At 41.4% G+C, this 23,233-nt stretch overlaps 1 protein-coding gene across 2 annotated transcripts in view; it reads left to right on the forward strand.

The window, feature by feature from the left end:
- The first annotated feature begins 1,099 nt into the window (after positions 1-1,099).
- The window catches only part of CA8 (carbonic anhydrase 8), a 97,753-nt gene continuing 75,619 nt past the window's right edge, over positions 1,100-23,233 (forward strand). For both annotated transcript variants that reach the window (XM_032759709.2, XM_058444107.1), the window contains exons 1-3: positions 1,100-1,588; positions 2,731-2,922; positions 17,455-17,579. In XM_032759709.2, the coding sequence (XP_032615600.1) occupies positions 1,489-1,588; positions 2,731-2,922; positions 17,455-17,579 (417 nt within the window). In that variant the 5' untranslated portion in view covers positions 1,100-1,488. The remainder of the gene's footprint in view (positions 1,589-2,730; positions 2,923-17,454; positions 17,580-23,233) is intronic.

Raw genomic sequence — 23,233 nt, forward strand, 5'->3', positions numbered from 1 at the left:
CTTTCTGGAGCAGTTTGTAAATTTTTTTTTTTTTTTTAAAGGCTATGAAATGTCTTTTTAAAAAGTGGAGGTGCTTAGCAGGCAGTAAACGATATGAGCACAGAAACTAAACATTCCCAAACTGATCATTTCCATCCTTATTTGAGGAATTATGTATTCATAAGGCTGGTGTGATTTAGGAACAGGTCATTCAAACTGCAAATAGACATCTTCATGAATGACCAGAGCATATAAAAAACAAATTGTACTTAAGGTCCTAACTCGAGTTTGTTGTGCACGTATATCTTCTAAAAATGTGGAGTTAACCTACTTAGGGGTTACTGACCGTGGCTTTTAAAAGGCGCAGGAACAGAGGGCTGAAGTCGTTAACACTAGACTGAGAAGCACGTTTAAGGGTAACAACGCCACCTCTTTGGATCAGAAGATTTCCTGTTTGTTAAGCAATGTGTGCACTTCATTATTTACACGATTTCACTAGGTGACTGGGAGCTGTGTACACAGCCAGGTGAGCCTGCAGCAGCGCCGCAGACTCTGACAGTGAACACCCTCTGTCTACTGCCTTCTGCTAGCCCTGCTTTGAAATAATACCTTTTTCTGAAAAAAAAAAAAAAAAAAAAAAAAATCCCTAAATCAAATCTACTTCTCTAGATTACAACCATTTTCTTTTCTTAAACGTTTTTAGGAATTAATAGAACTTTTTGGAAAAATTTCCATACTCGTTTCCACTGTGCTGAACCGACAATATAAAAAGTAAATACTCAGAAGATACTGAGAAGATTCCGCTGGAGAGCGTCTGTATTGTGTTAGGGGGTCTCCCAGCCCTCTCCTTTCTCCTACCCATGGCAGCCCATCTCTCTCCTCCGGGACCCCTTCTTTTTGGTATTTCCTGGAGTACGGATGAAAATAAACCGGTGAGCAGCCTGTGGGCTAGGCCAGGCACACAGGGGTCCCAAGGGCTGACCTTGGGAGACTTGCGGGCTTCTGGAAGGAAGGCGCAGGAGGCGGAGCAGGAGCCACCGCCGCGAGGAAGCGCCAGGCGGCGGCGAGGGCGACGCCGGGGGAAGGGCGGGCGGGCGGGGATGCGTCGATGTTTCAGTGACTTGGGACTGCTCGCCCCTAGGCGCATTCTAACTTTCGGCTCCCCTGGCTCCCGCAGCCAGAGAGAGAAGGGGGCGGATCCTCGCGTGCCAGACACGCCCCGGTCGGGTATAAAATTCGCCAGGCGCTCGCTCCCCAGGCCACAGTAGCTCCCGCACTCTGCTGGGGCCTCTGGACGCGCTTCCCGCGCGGGTCTCTGGAACACTCTGGCCGAACGCACGCCCGCTTGCACTCACACTGCGGTTCACACCCGCAGGCGCGCTCGCACCCACACTGCCGCTCACGCGCGCTCACACTCCCCCACGCGCGCTCCACTCTCGCTCCAGCCCCGCGCCCCGCGAAGGCGCAGGCACCGCCGCCGAGAGCGCCGAGGGGCCCCGCGGCCTTCCAATGGCGGACCTCAGCTTCATCGAAGATACCGTCGCCTTCCCCGAGAAGGAAGAGGATGAGGAGGAAGAAGAGGAGGGTGTGGAGTGGGGCTACGAGGAAGGTAAGTGGCCGCGACTCGGGGTGTCCGGGGTCCCGCGGCGGCGTCAGTGTCTCGCCGATCGCGGGACTCGAGTCCTGCTGCTGCCGCGCGCTCCGAGCACCCCCACGTCCCCTCTTTCCCACGGGGGTCTCCGCCACTTTCCCACTCCCCTGGCGCGTTTCGGGCGGGAGGCGCTCCAGGGAGGCGTGCTCGCTGCCTGCGCTCTCGCCCAGGAGCCTTCCGCAGGGCTGGCGTTCGCACCTGCTGCGGTCCGGAGGGCGGGCTAGCCTCCAAGCCGTGGCTGTACCTTTTATGTTTTTTGAGTCATCAAGAGCAGCGGTACATCTTACTCAACACCTGAGGAAGACAGTGTTAGTGTTAAGAATTCGTTTTTGGCTTGAAGACTTTGGGGAGAAAGTGTTTCTGCCTCTGGTCTTTTCGTGAAGCCTGCTAGCAACGCTCAAGTCTTTCTAAAACATGTCCTAAATTTCAGACTGAATCATTGGGTTTGGCGAGAAGCGGTTGACTTTCTGAAAAACTCGAGTTTCCTAGATTTATTCCTAAAGACCTAGGGCTCCTATTAGAGCCAACCAGTAGTGCCGATGTTTACTACATATGTTGAAACCAATATAGAATATATAATTTTAATTATAAAACATTTGGAAAGACTATGGGAATATGTACACAGATATATACATATGCACACTTTAAAATACTACACTTGCATTTCTGATAAGGGGCGTCTATTCACTAGCATGAGAGTTAGGGTTTTGACTGTCACTAAGTATGTTGAAAGTAACAGCTATTTCCAGGTACTGAGCGTAATTGAACTAATGAACAGAAGAAATTGTTCTGGTATTCTTTTTTTCTAATCACTTAAAGATGACCCAAATTTCCTAGAGTCATAAATTATTATGTCTTTGTTGACAAATACAAATAGAATATTTTGCTAGTTCGGGATTTTGTATATGGTATTTGATAATATCAGACCATTCAAATAATGAATGCAAAAACAAATAGAATTACCATATTTCATCTGTATAGTGATGGTATCATTACTCTCTTCATAATATCAAGGGTTCTAAGTGTTTAGTTTTTACATGTTAAATTTTACTGTAATTTATTTTTTAACCTGTTTTTAATTTATTTCATTTTGTTCTTAGGTGTTGAGTGGGGTCTGGTGTTTCCCGATGCTAACGGGGAATACCAGTCTCCTATTAACCTAAACTCAAGAGAGGCTAGGTATGACCCCTCGCTGCTGGATGTCCGCCTCTCCCCAAATTATGTGGTGTGCCGAGATTGTGAAGTCACCAATGATGGACATACCATTCAGGTTATCCTGAAGTCAAAATCAGGTATTTTAGAAAACATGTTTGTGTGGTCTTTTAAACTAGAAGTCAGCTTGGAGTTATCGAACTGTGATTTAACTTGCACAATTTAAAAAGTACAACTGACGTATCTCTGTTTTCAGGATACCTTTGTATTATAATATAAAGCATTTTTGGGAATTACCTTCTGAAACAATTTTGAAAGGATAAAAGGGTGAAATTATGAAGATTATCAGTCGGTTGTTCTGCTTCTTATGATGTTACTGGAAAAACCTTAGTTTGATCACCTTATACCTTGTGAAATATGAGGACAGGTACATGCAGGTGCACTAATCTGCATTTTGTCCAAAATTGTTGATTAGCTTAAATCACTTAGATAATCATAATTCTCTGTTTTGCTACTTTGTGAAACCAAAGATTAGAATTTATTGACATAATGTGGCATTTGAGGTGAGGTAGACTTCTCAGGTTAATTTTTTCTACTGTATTAATTTGCCAAAAATAATTTTAACTAATAACAATAAGAAACACCCTCTAAACTCAGCCAGAGATTTAAATGGTAAACAAACCTCTTGCTTTTATTTATTTATTTATTTATTTATGTTCCATCCCATGAAACCTCCCCTATCCCTTGCAAACCTGTTTGAGATGGATCTGAAATGTTCTGTGGAAAAGGTGTTAGGTAATTACCAAGGAAATCAGTTTTTGGCTTTGTTGTAGGAAAGAAGAAATCAGATTTTTTATAAATTGTAGCATTAATAGCATGCATTTCATAGTGAATAATAACTTTTTCTTTTGGGAAAAATTAAAGTATGTTGAAATATTAGGACGTACTTGATAAATAGAGACCGTGCTCAAAAATTAATTCCAAGTCGATAAAGTCGATACCTCAAACTATAAAATCTTTAGGTTTGTTATTAATCAAGGCAGCTGTTGATTTCCAACTATGGATTTATGTTATTCATTGTAAATGTTTCTAAGCTTTAATTTAGAATCCATGAGATAGTCATAGATTCACGTAGTGTCCTTCACTGTTGTCAGTTTAGTCAGCATTGAGCATTGCCCAAAAGAGTTACTGGGCTTTATATGTACTTAGAGTCAGTTTAAGATGTAAATTTCAATTTGAATTACAATTTTTTGAGGGGTGTGGGTTTAGCTTTGATGGGACATTACTTATTATTTTTTAAAGGATATTGTAAAATTATTGAATGCTGACTGTTCTGGCATATAAAAAGCAATTTAAAGAAGTACATGTGTGTTGATGTGTTGAGATGCTTTGAACTTCTGGAAATGAATGTTTATATATCCACAAAACAAAAATGCATTTCGTGTCAAGTGCCATGATGACTATTGGTTGCATATAAATGGATAAGACAGTTCTTGAGGATTCATAGCCTACTGAAAACCCAGTTCTTTAAAGTACTAGTGTACACTTGTTGTGGCAAGTGTTACAAAGGGTTGTGGGAGCAGAGAGGAATGACTAAGCACATACACTCCACTGCATCTGTGTGTGCCTAGTCCTGCTCTGAGATCAAATTTACTTCATTAATTTGAATTAACAATTTTCTTCTGCTACCTTCTCAAACACTCACAATTTTCTTTAATCTTCTGCCTCACTCTAAAACAGAGACTATGGACCAACATCTGGGCCCTCTCACCATGAAGTGTGTTTCTTCCTCACCTAGCATTTTGTGCTTTTCTCTTCCTCCTTCTTCCACCCCTGCCCGTTGAAGAACTGTCTGCATTTCTGTCTAGGCCTGATTTGGATACTCATGATCCAGAACCCTTTTTTCCTGCCTCCCTGGAGACCTTCCTCCTTCAGATTCCCCTTCTCCTCTCTGTCATGGTAATAATTTCCTCCTTATTGTTCCTTCCCTTCCAATATTTCTGCCAACTCAAGAAAAGTAACCATGTCTTGAGTAGTTGTTTTTTCCCCTAGGATATTTAAGCTCCTCAGAGGAATCGTTTGTAAGCTCTATATACCCTGTCATTCACTTATTTAAATAATGTTTTATCTTTATCAAAATAGAGTATAAACAAAATAGTTGAATAGGCTGGGTGTGATGGCTCACACCTGTAATCCCAGCACTTTGGGAGGCTGAGATGGGCAGATCACTGGAGGTCAGGAGTTCGACACCAGCCTGACCAACATGGTGAAACCCCATCTCTACTAAAAAATCCAAAAATTAGCTGCGCATGGTGGCACACTCCTGTAATTCCAGCTACTTGGGGGGCTGAGGCAGGAGAATCGCTTGAACCTGGGAGGCGGAGATTGTAGTGAGCCGAGATTGCACCATTGCACTCCAGCCTGGGCAACAAAAGCAAACCTCTGTCTCAAAAAAAAAAAAAAAAAAAAAGGGTGAATAATACTCTTAATACTCTTTCTGCCTGTGGTTATACCCTACTCTTCCCCACCTATGGCTGCTGTTCCCTAGTGACAACTACTTTGAAACTTTCTAGCTGTTTCTCCTGTGGTTACCTCCAAGAATGTAAGAATATAATAATGCTGTTATGCTTTGATATGTAAGCTATGTATGAACTGTCTACTATTGAAGATGAGGCCAATTTTTTTTCCTTTTTTTTGTTTTCTTTTGAGACAGAGTCTCACTCTGTTGCCCAGGCTGGAGTGCAGTGGTGCGTCTTGTTGACTCACTGCAATCTCCGCCTCCCAGGTTCAATTGATTCTCTTGCTTCAGCCTCCCGAGTAGCTGGGATTACAGGCGCCTGCCACCACACCCAGCTAATTTTTGTATTTTTAGTAGAGACGGGGTTTCACCATGTTGGTCAGGCTGGTCTCAAACTCCTGACCTCAGGTGATCTGCCCACCTCGGCCTCCTAAAGTGCTGGGATTACAGGTATGAGCCACAGCACCTGGACGAGGCGAGTTTTTTTATTGCCCTCTTTCTTATGATTTCACTCTCTTATTATCACTGTATACTTAAATTAATTTTAAAAATCTGTGTAGATTTAGGGGGTACAAGTGCAGTTTTGTTTCTTGGATATATTGCATAGTGGTGGAGTCTGGGCTTTTAGTGTAACTGTCACCCAGTGTACATTGTATCCATTATGTAATTTCTCATGCCTCATTCCCCTGGAGTCTACTTAAATTAATTTTTATTTAAATTAATACTCATTATTTTTATTATTACAACTGCAACTATTATTTCCAGCTGAGATTATATTTTGTCTCACTTATTAAACAGTGTTTTGTATTTTCCTGGAGTTAATGCATTTTTGTTAATTGGATTTTTTGTTTATCTGTCGGTAATTAATTTCCAAACTCTCTAACATATGACGGATCTTCTCTTAGGACATTCGCGTGCATCAGGTTGCCTTCCCTCCCTCGCTCCTCCTCGTCCTTTCTTTTTCCCTGTGGAGGCTGCTTTTCTTTTCTTCTCTCCAGGCCTCTCTTACAGCCTCTTCCTGCAGCTCCTTGGACCTCACGCATGGGAAGTCCCCTTGTTTGTCTCCTGTGTTAGATGGGATGTTTCCTGGATGCCGTGGAAGTCCCCTCGTTCGTCTCCTGCGTTAGATCGGATATTTTCTGGATGCCGTGCCATCCTCATTTTTGAGTTGCTCCCTCATCTCAGGGAATTTCTTGGTTTATTTGCTTCTACAGTTCATGTTCCAGGAACTTCCTGAGAAAAGGGGCAAGTGAGGGCTACATGCTTGGATGCCTATGTGTCTTAAGTGTCTTTATTATACTTCACACTTGATTGGAGTTAGCCTGGAGTAGCAGTCTGGGTTGGAAGTGTTCTTGACATCGTTTGATGTTTGACATCATGATTACATTGCCTGAAGCTTCCAGCGTTGCAGTTGAAAGATCTAGCGCCATTCTGCTTCTCAACCCCCTCTATGTGTCTCTTCTCTTTTTCCCTTTCTGGAACCTTTTACAGTGTTTTCTTTACTGCTGTTGTTTTGAAATGTTACAACCGTATGCCTTGGTGGGATTGTTTCTGCACTATATGCTGGGCACTTGGTAGGTTTTTCCAGTCAAGATAATTGTGTCTTTTATTTACCAGCAATTTTCTTATATTTCTTATATTATTTCATTGATACGTTTTGTATTTTTATTTTTTCCTTCTCTTTTGGTAACTCCCACTTTCTTCTTCCCTTTATCTTATACTTTCTAGTAGATTTCCGCAATTTTTAATCATTGAGTCTTTTGATTGAACTCTTACTTTCTGCTTTCTTGTTTTTAATTTCTAAAACATTGAACTTACACTGCAATTAAAAACCTTTTTTTTTTAAAAAAATACAACATCCAGTATTTCTTTCACGAATGTATGATTTCTTCATTCTTTTCCATATTGCTTCTTTTCTATCCGTGCCTGTCTCTATTTACTCTGGGTTTCTTTTTCTATTTATATTGGCATCCCTCTTTTATTTCGGAGGTTCTCCTCAAAAGTCCGGTGATCTTTGGCTCTTTGTTCCTGTTTAAGAATGACTCTAGGAAGCAGATCAGAAGCTCTGTGCACCTGGGCAGGGGTTGAGGGCTGTTGGGCTTCATAGTACCATGATCAAGAAAGGACCTGGCCATGTTGTTGGAGGAGTGTTTGTAGCTTATATCAGTTTATCTGGAATATGCTTGTTTCCTGTTTGTGTTTTTGTTTTGGGGTTGGGGATGGCTCAAGTTGGCCACCAGCTTTCTGGTTGTTGGCACAGATAGGAGACTATCACCATTTAGCAAGTCCACATTTCCTTCATTTTCTGCCAGGGATCTCATCATCATGCCTGACCATGCATGATGAGGTTTAACTGCTCCTTTTAAAAACTAAATCTGTTTTTCTGTTCTCAGTTTCCTATTCTGCACTGCCACATTCAGAAGTATCTCTAATGCTTCCACCTCCTGAGTCTTTTCTGGTGTCTTAGTCTGTTTGGCTACTATAATAAAATACTGTGGAGTGCGTAATTTATAAATAATAGAAATTTATTTGTCCTAGTTCTAGAGACTCGGAAGTCCAAGATCAAGGTGCTGATAGATTTGGTGTCTGGTGAGGGCTCTTCCTCTGCTCTGTACATGATGCTTCGGTGCTATATCCTCATGTGGTGTGAGGCAGAAGGGTCAAACAGGCTCCCTGGAGCCCTTTTATAAGAGCCTCATCCCATTCTTAGAGCAGAGCCCTCATCCCATTTACCTGATCACCTCCTGGACATCTTATACTGTTGCATTGGGGATTCAGTTTCAACATAGATTTTGGAGGGAGATGCAGGCACTCAAACCATAGCATCCGGGTTCTGTGGTAAGAATTGCCTGTCTCTCGTGGCCTTCTTCCTGTAGTTACTTAGCTTTCAGCTTTCTCTGTTTTGCTGAATCACTCACTACCTTTCAGTCTGCTTTCCATCACCACCCCCTACCACCGCCCAATTTTTTGGGCATTTCTCTTTTGCTGTTGTTCTCCACTCTTTTTCATGTTGCTCTGGCAAGTTGTGCCCTCTTCATTTAGTGAGAATTGAGGAGGGAGGGCAGATAAATGTTTGAGTACAATCTTCCTTGTCTAACTGGAGGTACCCCCCGCAAATACAGCGTGCTGTCTTCTTAAATTAAAAAAAAAAAAATCCACACAAGAAGCACAGTTCTTTTTAGAAATTAAAGCTGACTTCACACCACCCCTGTGCTAAAACCTCAACCCTTCCTGAGGCTGTCTTTGGCCTGAGTTATTTTGTTTTATTTTTTATTTTTGCTCTGTTTATATTAACAAATCATAAAGAATTGCCAAAAAGGTTTAGAACAGTTGTAGTATAATTTAAATGCTTAGACTGATCAAACTAAAACTTTTAACATAATCGTAATTATATTGTTCCTGTATATATAATCCCATCTGGAGTTACTGCCTTAATATAAATTTGAGGGTTTTCAGGGGCATGAGCCCCTGCCCCCATCCCTCTCTGCTGGAACTTCTCAAGCCAAGATCACTGATGAACTCATCATCCCCTAAATCCAATGGGCATTTTTATATTCTTACAGGACTTTAACTCTGCTGCATTGGAAATGGAATTTTTGGAAGTTCTCTCTCCTGTTAGTCTCTGGGCCACACAGTTCCCTAACACTTCTTCCTAATTTTGACTGCCTTTTCTCTGCTGGTGCTTCATCTTCCACTGTGCTTAAATAACAGGGTTTCTTAAGGTTTCCTTCTGAACCCCTTCTCCTGCATGTACCCCATGAGCAGTGCATCTGCATAGACTGTGTGCTACTTTGTTCGTCTTCTGTTTCCCCATAAGACAGCAAAGGAGCTTAGAAAAGGGGCCACAGTGATAGGCTCTCTGAGTGGCATGGGCCAGCGCAGCCTCCCATCTCAGACCCCTGGCAGGTGGGTGGGCAGCTTGAATAGCTCAGGGAAGGAAGTCTGTTTCTCACAAGAAAACCCATTTTGCTTTTGAGCAATTCCAAAAGTCAAAAAGTTCTATGATCTCCGCCATTGTTTCTCTTTTAGGTCTCTGGACCTATTTAGAACAAATATAATTATACTTCCACTTTCAAATACTACAGCCATAACATGCAGTTGCCATTTTTCTTTTCAGACATTCTTAGTTCTTTCAGCTGTTGCTCACATGACAGCCTTTCATCCCTCAATACTTACTTATTGATAATTTACTATGGGAGTTATAGACTCACTGTCGTTTAGACCCAGGCAGATATAATACTATACATGAGAGCAATCAGGAGAGCAAGAGATTGTAAATAGCTACTGGCCCTCTGCTTCATCTGCAGTGTCAGTAGACAAGACAGTAGGGGCTGGTGGGGACTGCAGGAACTGGCAAGCTGCAGAGAGCAGGCCTAGTTTGCCAGATGTTTAATGTGTCAGGAGAAACTGGAGATGTGCACCTGTGAACTAAACATATGTGTTCACTGGTTTCATCTGGCCTGCAGGGTGAGGTTGGCAATCTTTGTTTCATCTTTTGCAAACCATTACATGCTTTGGATAAGGTAAGTATAAATCAGATCCAAAGCCTGCCTTCAAGGAGGATACAATGATAGGTCATAGAATATATTATAGCTATACAGGGAGAGATTATTTTTGGTGGAAATTCTTAGGGAAGGATCTGTGGAGGAAAGAGCATTTGAAATAATCCTTGAAGGATGAATAGCATTTGGATATGGGGAGCCTGGGGTTTGTGGGAAGAAGGGACAGCTTGCAAAAAGGATAAGATATGGAAAGTTCTAGAGGTTGTATGAGGAAAGGCTAATCCTTCAGTATGTCTGGAAGAGAAGATTTATTCATGGTAAAGGGGGTTAACAGGAAATCGGAATAGAGAGGGTATTTTGGAGCAAATTCATGAGGGACCCTGCACAGAGGCTAAAGAGTAGAACCTTTCTTTTTTTTTTTTTGTAGGATAAAGTCATAATTAGAACATTGCTTTAAGAAAATCAAGCTGGCAGCACTGAGTGAGATGGGATCTGGGAGAGAGTGTGAGCCAGTTTGAAGGTTAGTACAAAAGACTCAACCAAAACCACAGGCATTGCAGTGTCAGTGGAAAAGGAGGGGAAGACACAGGAGTGATCTCTGCGATGCAATCTACAGAATGTCATGGGTCAGTTATGTGGAGCAGGGGAGTGGAGGAGATCGGTGGAGAGAGATGGCTCGGATGGAGCCCCCGGTTTCAGATCCTGTCACTATCCTACCTCTGCTCTGGGCAAATTTCAAGGTAGCAGAGTGCCTCCCTCCTAACATGGAGTCGAAGCAAGCATCACATTCCAGGGTGATCCGACCAGACTATTGGTCCTATTATCTCCTAGAGTATGGAGAATTTTATTAAGGCTGCCACATGTATCATTTAGCTTCTCAGCAGGACAAGTGGGTCACTGTCCCTCAGGAATCTTAACATTTAAGGTACATGGGCAAATTAAAATTAAACATCTTTGCAGTGGTATAAAGAGGATTGTAAGCATAAAAAATAATTACAGATTTCTAGCCTGAGTGGCTTGATACTTAAGTAGTGAGAAAATGTGTGAGACTGCCCACACTTGTGCAGTAGTGTCAGTCCAGCTGACTACAAGCAATGTCTTAAGGGTAATGACATTTTTAATGGACCATCATTATGGGAGAAATTGCTAATCAAGATAGGTCATTTGTGCCCTTCACTGTTACTTATTATAGAAACTTTAATTAGAATATTTTACTTCTGGGTCTCATAATTCTCAATACTAATTTTAGGAATTTTAGTATTGAATTCTCAATACTAATTTTAGATGATGATGATTATTAATCCTACTTTTTCCCCCAAAACATGACAACTTTTTAACAGTGTTTCTCAGCAACCTTGCTGATTTAAAGATGAAATTGTCAAAAATATCTTAAAAATTATTTTCACTGAAGAAGAGACTCTGTGTTTTTTATTTATGTGAAATGTCAGGGCTGAATTTCTTTTTCCTTTTTTCTTCTCTCTCTCTCTCTCTCCTTTCTTTTTTTTTTTCAGGCTCTCATTCTGTTGGCCACGCTGGAGTACAGTCATAGCTCACTGCAGCCTCCAAGTCCTCGGCTCAAGCAATCTGCCCACCTCAGCCTCTCTGGTAGCTGGGACTACAGCCCTGCCACCATGCCCAGCTAATTTTTAAAGTTTTGGTAGAGACAGGGGTCTTGCTATGTTACCCAGGCTGGTCGTGAACTCCTGGGCTCAAATGATCCTCCCGCCTTGGCTTCCCTTAGAACCGGGATTACAAGTGTGAGCCACTGTACCTGGCTGGGTTAATGACTGTATTTATTATTGGCTGACTTTGGTGCATTTGAATTACCTGGTTAGTTGCTGTCATCTGCATCATTTTGCATGTGCTTCACTTTGCCCGGCCTGCTCTCCGTGCTATTGTTATGATCTTTACCCTTAAGAGCTGAAGATATTTAATAGAGCTATAGGTTAAAGGCCAAAGACAGTTTAAAAATATTGAAAAATTTTTGCTTTTAAGGCCTCAAATGTTATAAAAGAACTAAATAATACTATTTTGGGGAAGTTTTAGAGATAAAATCGGAATTTCTTAAAAGTTACTCTGAGGTTATAAAGTCTTTAAATCCATTAAGAATGAACCCTTTGGGGCTGGGCATGGTGGCTCATGTCTGTAATCCGAGCACTTTGGGAGGCCAAGGCGGTGGCTCACTTGAGGTCAGGAGTTCAAGACCAGTCTGGCCAACATGGTGAAACCCCGTCTCTACTAAAAATACAAAAATTAGCCAGGCATGGTGGTGCACACCTATAATCTCCGCTACTAGGGAGACTGAGGCAGGAGAATCACTTGAACCCGGGAGGCGGAGGTTGCAGTGAGCCGAGATACTGCACTCCAGCCTGGATGACAGAGCAAGACTCCATCTCAAAAATACGTATATAAATAAATAAGTAGGTAAGTAAGTAAATAAAATAAGGTTGAATCTTTTGGATCCTTCGGGTGGTGTACCAGGGACCCACTGGTGTGGGGCTTCCTCTGTGTTGATGGTGTGGCTCTGCAGGCTCCATCTCCTGGCCTCACCATCTGTGACTGGGCATGATAGCAGCTTTCTAACTGGTTAGGCTTACCCTTTGTTATTCTGTCCTCTGTGCAGATACTGCACGAATAATACTTTAAATTGCAAATATGATCATGTTAGTCCCCTGATTAAAAGCTCTCGATGGTTCTGGACAGGAGAAACTCCAGCTCCTATGCATAGGCTGCACGTCTCCTCCTCATGCCCACCTTGACTGTAGCTAACTTTTGATTTTATTCTCCTAGAACACACTTAAGCTGCTTCATGTCTCAGAATATTTCTCAGGCTCTTTGCTCTACTCTGCATGCACTTTTCATCTCTCAGCTTATTCAAGACTCAGTTGAGCTGGTATCTTCTTGGGAACATCTTCCCTGACTTTAGGATTCATGATTGTTATTGGCTTGTCCCTTGCTGGATGCCCTCCTGCTACCCTTTCCTGCTCTTGATGTATTCTATTTAGACTATTCAGTTTACTCTTAACCACTGAGACTGCCCAGTCAACACCAAGGCTGGATCTTTCTCGCTTTATATACTCAGTGGTCAGCACAGGGCCAGGTGTCGAGTTGATCTCAAAACTTAGCTTCGAAGTCAAATGAAAAGAGAAGGAATAAGGCTTGAGGACTAGCCTTTGAATTATCTGGCAAATTTGTTTTCAGCAAAGGATTGTAGAAGCTTAGACAGATTTAGATAAATGTATATACATCAAGTCTTTATAGAGTTTTCAGATCTTACAGAAGCTTCCTCAAGGAGCTCTTGTTTATGTCTTATAAATGCAATTGCCAACCGTATTAAAGAGCATTAAAGAAAATGGAGGCTGTGGCAATGGCATCAGTTTATTTTATATTCTTTTCACAAGTTCCTTTTCTAAAAAAATTCAGCATGTCATCAGCAGGAGTTCCATGTTCTTTCATTGTAACTTTATGGAACCAGATGATGTCATAACTAATAAACTTGCCATGTAGTGACCCAATATCACTCAGCAAAATTTGATTTTCATGAATGTAGGAAAAGGCTACCCCTTCTGAGATGATTTGTTTTTTTATTTAGAAAAATGTAAGCGGTAAAAAGGGAGAATAATGCTGGAAGAGGGTTACCAGATGGATAAAATAGAGCTGCTATTTCTTTTTAGTCCATAAACACAATCATTCTTGGGGGATGAACAGGTAATGCTCTTACCTGGTACCTCATTAAACTCTGAATTGAGAATTTTGTCATTTTTTATGGCATTGTGTGGCTATGTGACTTTAGTGTGGTTTAACTTTGGATTATTCATCTGCAGCAACAGTGAAAGGTACCCAGAGCCTGGTTCCTGGCTGACAGCCACCTCTTTGTCACCTCTCCCTGGAGAACCAGGCTGGAGCAAAATACTTCCCTTCTCAGTGTTCCTTTCATACCATAGAATATAATTACTTTATTGTAATTGTATTGACTATCATGACATGACAGTTAATAAACCTGTGATGCAGTAACCAGATAGGACTCAGAAAAAATATGATCTTGATAAATATATGAATTTACACTTCAGGATAATAGAATGTTAGATGTACAAGGCCAGGGAATTTTGTCTGTTTTGTCAAAATCAATGTATTCTAAATACTTAATACAGTACCTGGTACAAGGTAGTAGATGATCAAAACAATACCTGTTGGAAGGATTAGTAAACTTCCCCGGATTTTGAAGTTCTCCCTATCGAAACATGGGTCTGTGCAGTTTGAATTTCCACAGTGTTTCACTTAAACTGGCTCCAAGTTTAAGTGAAAGGCTTCATTGCTGTTAAGGAAGTTTTGAGCATTGGTCATGCGGGGAGTATATTTTTGAAGCATGGATCTCTTTGTGGTTCCCTGAAATCACTGTCAAGACCAGCTACAAGCTGTATCATTCATTTCCATATGACAGTACTTAGTAGACTGCTGTTTACTAGTAGAACTAGTAAACTGCTCTGTAACAGAACAGTTTTAGAAATACTGTGTGCCTTTGTGTGTGTGTGTTCTGAGTGTATGTGATAAAGGGGTTTTGGGGAAGGAGTTTTAGGAATCCTCTTTCCCATTTCACGTGTGCTTCATTTCATGACACTCCTCTTTCTTTTTCCTTAGCCAGGTGGAGCTGAGCCTTTTCTAGGACAGTTTTATCGCTTTGTTTTAGAGGTGGTGTTGTAGAGCTCATCTGTTGAGGCCTTGGGTCCCACTGTTGCTGGGGGTGGTGAGGGGTGTATTTTCTCGTTCTCTTTTTTCATTTTGGTTTGAGAGGTGAGGTACACAGTGGGTAGACTCCTGATCTCCTTCCTGGTTTTTCTCAAGACCAAATTTGGACAGAGAAGAGAAAGGAATGAGTTTGAGGTTGTTTAGAAACATCTCATACATTCTTAAATCCACAGAATGGATGTTTATTGAAGAGGAAGGTGAAGTGAGCTTGCACTGTGGTTCTGAAGATCTACAAACCTTTCTGATCCATGTATTAAAAGTTTTTTAGATTGTTCTGGGATATAGGATGAAGTGCAGTTCTCCAAGGAGCAACTTCAGTTTATAAATCTAGGCTTAGATAATTCATTGTTTTTTAGTTCATGGAGATACTGAAATTTGGGTTTCCCTATCCCTGCCTCACCCCTGGGTTGTGGGTCAGAAGATTTGAGTTCCAGATCCTGTCCTGGAGCCTGCTAGGAGGCTGACTGTGGCAGGTCACACTCAGCCCCTCTCATCCCGCTTTTCTGCCCTGTCTGTGGAGTTGATGATAACACTGTCCCCTTGGATTTGTTGTGTGACCTAAATCAGACCAAGCGTGAGGACAAACACTAAAATCTAAAATCATGCATGACAGTGTGATCCTAAGGGCCACGAATCTCACTTCCCTTTCCTGTTGATGTGAAGTGTATCCACTCAAAAAACTAAAGTTACTTCTTGCTCTGGGTGTTCCTTGTCTTCGTTGTTTGAGCTGGTAGAAAGCTTGGGAGTAGATTTGTAGGGCACCTTTATCAAGGACTCCATGACCTCCATTGTGTCTGATAGCCTCATTTCTCCATCTATTTTCTGCCTCTTTCTTTGCTTCCCCTTGTTCTTCTTCCTAATTTATGCTGTCTGACTGTTTTGTATGTACCTTGACATAAGCATCCTTGAATCCTTTTTGGAACAAGTCATTACATGAAGAACCAATCAAACAAGTAAATATTGTTGCACCAATTTGCTTTCTTCTCCTTTGAGTTTTAGGGTAAGGATGAATGACAGAACTCTTCCTCAAGAGAGGGATGGAATCTGTTATGTCCTCCTCAAGGGCAACCCAAGTGTGAAGGACGATCTGTTTCAAAAAGTCTACTTCTAGGAAAGGTGAAGATGTTGAATTTTGTTAGCTAAATAACCTAAAATTCGTAGCTGATACTGTTCAGAATTGGGAGTTGCTAGAGGAAAAATGCCCTGAGTTAAACAACTTTTATTTGTATTGAAATTAACCATTTGTTTGTAGGAAACTTTATTTCAAGTTTGTACCTATGCTGTCAGGGAGTTTTTAACTCAATAATTTTATTGTTTTAAGACAGGTTCTCATGCAAATGTATTTTTCATTATCCTTTAGTGTGCCCTTGTTGGGGATAAAGGTCTTGATCATATCCAGCAATGAGAGAAAGAGACATGGTCATGTGGGACTGATGTTAATATTTTGAGTATTGTTAATATTTTATCGCAGTTTTATTTTGTGTCGTTTGTGGTAATGAATGTCCATCAGCTATTAAAGTGTGATTTCATTGTTGATCGACTTAATGCTAATCAATCCTCTTCATGGATAATTTTGTTAGTCCACACACCTGTTCTCTAAATTGGAAGCCTCCTAGTACAAGTGGATGATCTGCAAATGTGGTTTATTTATTTATTTTTTAATTATTATACTTTAGGTTTTAGGGTACATGTGCACAATGTGCAGGTTTGTTACATATGTATCCATGTGCCATGTTGTTGAATTTCAGACCAATATCCTTGATGAACATTGATGCAAAAATCCTCAATAAAATACTGGCAAACCGAATCCAGCAGCACATCGAAAAGCTTATACACCATGATCGAGTGGGCTTCATCCCTGGGATGCAAGGCTGGTTCAACATATGCAAATCAATAAATGTAATCCAGCATATAAACAGAACCAAAGACAAAAACCACATGATTATCTCAACAGATGCAGAAAAGGCCTTTGACAAAATTCAACAACGCTTCATGCTAAAAACTCTCAATAAATTAGGTATTGATGGGATGTATCTCAAAATCATAAGCGCTATCTATGACAAACCCACAGCCAATATCATACTGAATGGGCAAAAACTGGAAGCATTCCCTTTGAAAACTGGCACAAGACAGGGATGCCCTCTCTCACCACTCCTATTCAACATAGTGCTGGAAGATCTGGCCAGGGCAATCAGGCAGGAGAAGGAAATAAAGGGTATTCAGTTAGGAAAAGAGGAAGTCAAATTGTCCCTGTTTGCAAGTGACATGATTGTATATCTAGAAAACCCCACTGTCTCAGCCCAAAATCTCCTTAAGCTGATTAGCAACTTCAGCAAAGTCTCAGGATACAAAATCAATGTACAAAAATCACAAGCATTCTTGTACACCAATCACAGACAAACAGAGAGCCAAATCATGAGTGAACTCCCATTCACAATTGCTTCAAAGAGAATAAAATACCCAGGAATCCAACTTACAAGGGATGTGAAGGAACTCTGCAAATGTGGTTTAATTTATTTAGACGTCGACAGAATATTATTGGTCAGTCTGAGAGTCAAACCATATTTTTGTCTCCTGATCAGTGCTAAGTTTAAATCTCTAAGGGAGTAATTTGTTTTCCTAGTCTACTTCTAGACTGAAAACACACAGGAAATTAAAATATGCATATCATTACGAGTTTTCCAGAGGTTTTGAACTTCTGTGTCTGAATGGCCAATACAAGAATTTTAGCCAAGCCTAGATAGTTTAAATTCACCTCACGGTTGTGATAAATTTCTCATTTTGGCTTTGTGAATTTAATCTGTAGAGCCCATGAGAGCGTTTTGGTGAAAAAAAAAAGTCTCTAATGTTTGTAATGCTGAGGTAAATGTGTGATGTAATTCAGTAACATATATTTTCTTTTTCAGTTCTTTCGGGAGGACCATTGCCTCAAGGGCATGAATTTGAACTGTACGAAGTGAGATTTCACTGGGGAAGAGAAAACCAGCGTGGTTCTGAGCACACGGTTAATTTCAAAGCTTTTCCCATGGAGGTAAGAATAACAGATCATCTTGTAACAATCTTGTTTTCTGAATAAAGTATTCAACGATTTACTGAAAATGATTTAGTTTAAAAGTAGATGCATCGCTCTTGAATTTTATCAGTTTATACTAAAATTTAAAAAATGCTTAATGCAACGGAAGCCTAGGGCAGCACATGAAACCTCCCGTCTACTCTCGTGGCTTGGTGTGTGCGCGTGAGCACGTGGCCAGAAAGGCAATCTACAGCTTTAAATTTCACCCTAGTGTTACTATTCTTGTAAAAATTCTGCCTCTGCAAATTTAGTAGGTCATTTTTGTGGATGCTTTGGATAGGTGACGAGCTGAAGACAAACAACTGTTGGAGAAACCTCAACAGTAATGAAAAGTGTAGGTTTGCTAGTTTAAAATTGGTGGGTTGGTTTTATTCACCCCAAGCCACTGGAGGAGGGAGGGAGAAAGAGAGATTTTTTGAGAGTGATTCTTTTGTCCAAAGAATTCCCTCCCCGACTTACGTTCTTAGTTAGCTTCTGCTGTTTCTTTGATACCCAGTGGAAATCTTATGTCTTCTGTGGGACTTTTCTCTAGTTTTTTCCCTAGGCAGAATTCATCTCTCTCTCTCTGCTCCCTGTATGCTTGATAGGACACTGCCACGGTGCTGGCCCCATGGATTGTACCATTTAGTCTCCACAGCGTCTTTCTTGCTGCCTGTGAGCTCCTGAGGACCGAAGCTCCCTCTCACCCCCTTTTTACTCCTATCATTTGCCCACTGCCAGGCACAGTGGAGACAGACAGTTCACACTGGTGAAAGTGAGGGTATGTTGGATTCAGTCCAGGTCTTGATGATATTTCTAGAAGGAACCTCAGTTTACCCCGGAAAATAGCCCTTTGGTGTCATGTAACAGTATGTTTTGGGGGCTGCTGGTCTTCCAGTCTTTTTTTTGACATTCCCAACTATGCGTGTGCTTAATATTAAATATAAAATTGCTCATGACCAGATACAATATCCAGTACCACTTCAGTGGCTGGAAATCATGGCTGTATAATTTTGTCAGTGATACATGTATTTTAGAGGATTCTGTTGAAGGGTTTGACAGCATTATTGTAATTATAATAAAAAAAATCTCTGGAAGCTCAGGATATCTCTTTCATTAAAAATAAAAGACACGAACCTTAGAAGTGAAATGTTCCATTTTTCAAGGCTGGAGAGAAAAAAACCAAACCAGCATGTTGAAGAGTGGAGGAGGTGTGCAGTGTTGTGGACAGTAAGGAGAAGCACTTTCTCAAAGGCCTTGATGGGGAAGACCCCCAGAGCTTACCTGTCTGGGAGCTGTTTGCTCAGTGCCTATAAACATCCTCTCCTTTCTACTGCCTGTGACACTTCTGTGTCACCTCTCGCTCCTTTCCCATCCTCAGCCAACCTGACAAGGAAAAATTCACACCAGAGTGCATCAAAAAGGAAAGAAGACACAAAACAATCCAAGACAGTTAACCCCACTGGGTCGTGGGTCACAGAATGAGGGGCAGGACCACCCTGGACTGTCATCGCCTTTGCCCTGCTCCCTCTTTGGGTTTGAAAGGCCATTTCATCGTTTCATCTCAGCCCCCAAAGACAGACTCTAGTAACAAAAGCTCTGGGGAGAGGTAGCTGTAAATGGAGAGGCAAGAACGTCTGGATGAGAATTCCATGGCTTTGCTTGTGACATGCAGAACTTAAAAGCTGTAGGAAGCGTAATTAGTGAGCTGTGCTCCTTGCTCTGTACTCAGATGGCATTTCCGGACCGAATGTCCAGACTGGTCTGGTTACTTGGTGGCGTTTCAACAGCTCCGGTCCATTAAGCACAGGTAATGGTTTGTTTTGAATGAAGATTAAATCCTGGTAGTGAGGCTTTGTTTCTGCAGAAATATTTGTATTTAGGATAATGGAATTGCTGACTATGATTTTTCCATAATACGTGGCGAATAATATTTATGTTCTTTTTTATCCCAGATTATCCCTGATCCAATTCCAGAGAAAATACTTGTATCAGTCATCCAGTGTCCGCTTAGTGCTCTATCCTGTTGAGTGCATAAATGCTATGGTTATGCAGAACTAGAAGGAGAGCTCTGCAAGCCAGGATTGTTTATCGATTTATTTTTGTGGAGACTATGAAAACTGAGGTGGGTTCTGAGGAGGAGAGGGCTCCTGTGGTATGATGAAAGAGAGGAGAGAGGGTTTCCATGTGGAAGAACGTCCTGGGACTGGGGATGAGTTGGCTCATACAGGGGACTATAGGTCCCCTGGTTCTGAACTGCCACCAAGGGCTACCTCAAGCACAGGGGTGTGGCCAGCAGCACAGTGTAGAATAAGACCAGGTACCCTTTTGGGAACATGGTTTTTTTCCCAGTGTTTTTTGTTTTTTGTTTTTTTTTTTGAGGTCACGTTCCATATTTTACTTACATTTTAAGACTGACTTTTTTTTTTCTCAAAATCACATATCCGTGCACCTTTTTCTTTTTTGTTGATTTCATTGAAAATTAAATGGCTGGCTTGTTAAACAGACAGACACTATAAGCAAATACTTACTCTATCTGTTACATGGAACACACAGGAATTACCTTTTTTTTTTTTTTTTTTTTTTTAAGATGGAGTCTTGCCCTGTCACCCAGGCTAGAATGCAGTGGCACAGTCTCGGCTCACTGCAGCCTCCGTCTCCCAGTTTCAGGTGATTCTGTGCCTCAGCCTCCATGGTAGCTGGGATAATAGGTGCATGCCACCATGCCAGGCTAAATTTTGTAATTCACCATGTTGACCAAGCTGGTCTCGAACTCCTGACCTCAGGTGATCCGCCCTTCTCAGCCTCCCAAATTGCTGGGATTACAGGCATGAGCCACCGTGCCCGGCCAGGAACAGCTTTTAATAGAAATCCATCGAGCTGTCTTCCCTCACCTTTTAGAAATTATAAATATAACAACAGCCCTAAAGAGATTTTTGATACTCCCAGTAGTCAGCACTGACATGGTTTCAAAACTTAACACAATTTGGGACTTTAAATGGTTTAAACTGCTTCTCTACACTAAGCAAGATGTGTTTGTGTTTTTCCTTCTTGATACCTGTAGGTTTCAGAAACACACATCTTTCCACAGCCATCTGACACTGCTTATCATGCCCTCATCTGGTAAATCTGAATTCTATTGTGAATACTGCAGGTTTATGCTTAAATGACAGTGCCTTAACGAGAGAACAATATAATCATGCTGCATTTTTCCTCCTGTTACCTGAAAGGGTCTCACTATGTTGCCCAGAATACATTTGAGCTGGTCTCAAGGGACCCTCCTGCCTCAGCTTCCTGAGTAGCTGGGACTATAGGTGTGCGCCACTGCACCCAGCACCAGCTGGAATCCTTTTCCACAATGTGTGGGTGTTTTGCGTTGTGATACTCAGTCAAGACATTAATGTGAGTAGAAGATTATTGATTTAAGACAAGTTTGAGTTCAACTAAAATTAATTCTTGTGCGTTTGTTCTTCTGGTGGCTGTGGAAAGCTCCTTATTCTCTTTGAACTTTGTTGGATGTCTTAGCTTGTGAAGTCTAACTTTAATGCTATATGACTTTTTTTTTTTTTTTTGCCATTTTGCGAACACATGAGTACACTCCATGCATTCACCATTCCACTGGAACTGTTTATTCCCTTCACATTAACTTCTGTTACAGATGTAAGGCTCTTGGGTATTTAGGCTCACAGGTTCATACTCTACTTTCAGGCTGTATATTCTATGTGTGTCATTTGTCTGTGGACACTGCCATCTTTGCTGCTTTATAGTAGCCTAACTCTGTGACGGTCTGTGTAATTTTTGGTAAATTAGGATGAATTTTTATACATGAGTAGCTACTCTCATAATTCCAGGGAAGAGAGCTTCTCAGGCATTTAGATTTTTCTGGATCAGTGCAATTTACAAAAAAGTGGGGCCGGGCACAGTGGCTCACACCTGTAATCCCAGCACTTTGGGAGGCCGAGGCGGGCGGATCACGAGGTCAGGAGATCGAGACCATCCTGGCTAACATGGTGGAACCCCGTCTCTACTAAAAATGCAAAAATTAGCCGGGTGTGGTGATGGGCGCCTGTAGTCCCAGCTACTCGGAGAGGCTGAGGCAGGAGAATGGCGTGAACCCGGGAGGTGGAGCTTGCAGTGAGCCGAGATTGTGCCACTGCACTCCAGCCTGGGCGAAAGTGATGGAGAGACCAACAGTGTGTCAAGTTTAAATTTTTCTAATTAAGAACATTACTCTCTGCTGTCTTCATCGTTTTATAAAGAGAGGATCTTTAATAGCCAAATGTAGGAAGGATGTGATCTCAAAATAAGGCATGGACCCATAAATTGAATAGATTTAGGTTTTTAAAAATGTACATTATTTCAATTTTTCTGGCATCACTCCAGATGAATGATAATTTTGTCAGGGATAGGCACTGATCCTGCCCACAGACTAGCAGGAGATCATGTATGGTGAGCCTGACTTTCTTGCCTTTCGGGCCTAAAAGCCTGTGATTGAAGAGTGAATTGCCAAGAAGGAGCTCTAGCCATATTGTATGTTGGACCCTTATCTTTCTTTATATTGTATTTAAAGAGCATCTGTTGCTCTGTGTACTCTGAAAGGACTTAGTGATGATTGTGCCACATACCAGCTGTTGATGGAAAATTGGGTGCGTTAGGTAAATAGAAAAAAAATTCATTGTACAGAGCAGGATGCTTTAATTGTGAAGAGTCCAGGCCTTGGTTGCAAAATAGGCCAACAAAAATATTCTGAAGACTTTATCTCGTAATATATTGCTAATCCTTAAACTATATTTGGCCCCTGTACCAGGTTGCCAGATATCCCACATTTCTTCTTCTCTTTCCAGGCGGCACATGGTAGCATCTAGTATTTAGTGTTCTCTTAGTAAAAGTGAGTGGTCTTTAAGATTGCTGCTCCCCAAGTCATTTGCATGTTCACCTCACAGAAAAATTTATTTTTATTCATGTATTTTACTATTCTAAGGAGATCCCAGGAAGAGTTTGCCTGGTTAATAGTGAAATTATGACCTTTCAAGTTATTTTACTTTCAGGAACATCTCAAATAGAGCTTCATGTTTGTTGAACCTCTTCTAAAATAGGGATTTCCATTGTAATGGGATGACTTTAGTTTTAGAGTGAACATTCTGAAGATTAGATACAAGATATATCACTAAAGAAATACAGATTTAGAAGGAACTTTCACGGTCATCTAGTCCAAACTCCTATCTAGCAAAGAAGAAATCTAAGAGTTCAAAAGGTTAAATTGCACAGGATCATTTATAGGAAACCATATGTATGGCCTGGATGAAGAAGAGTATCATCTGGTTAATTAAATATTCCATTTAGGGATTATTCTCTATGGTGCTCTTTTTGCTTATGGTTTAGTTGCAGAGAGAAAACACAATGGGCTTTGTCCTTGCACCCCCTACCAATATAAGGAGTTTTGATGTCTGTAAGCACCCCACATTCAGAGGGGGACTGCTTTCACCTTCCACAGGAGGGTGGTAGTGAGGCTGTGGCACCCTGCCCTGCCTTACAGGCTGTGAAGTTAGAGTGGCTTTGTGACACCAGAGGAGGGGTGTGTGTTGCAAAGGTGGAATTCCTGCTACCTCCAAGAATGGGGTGGTGGATTTAGT

The sequence above is a fragment of the Hylobates moloch genome, unplaced genomic scaffold, assembly GCF_009828535.3.
Source record: "Hylobates moloch isolate HMO894 unplaced genomic scaffold, HMol_V3 SCAFFOLD_9, whole genome shotgun sequence".
Classification (NCBI taxonomy): domain Eukaryota; kingdom Metazoa; phylum Chordata; class Mammalia; order Primates; family Hylobatidae; genus Hylobates; species Hylobates moloch.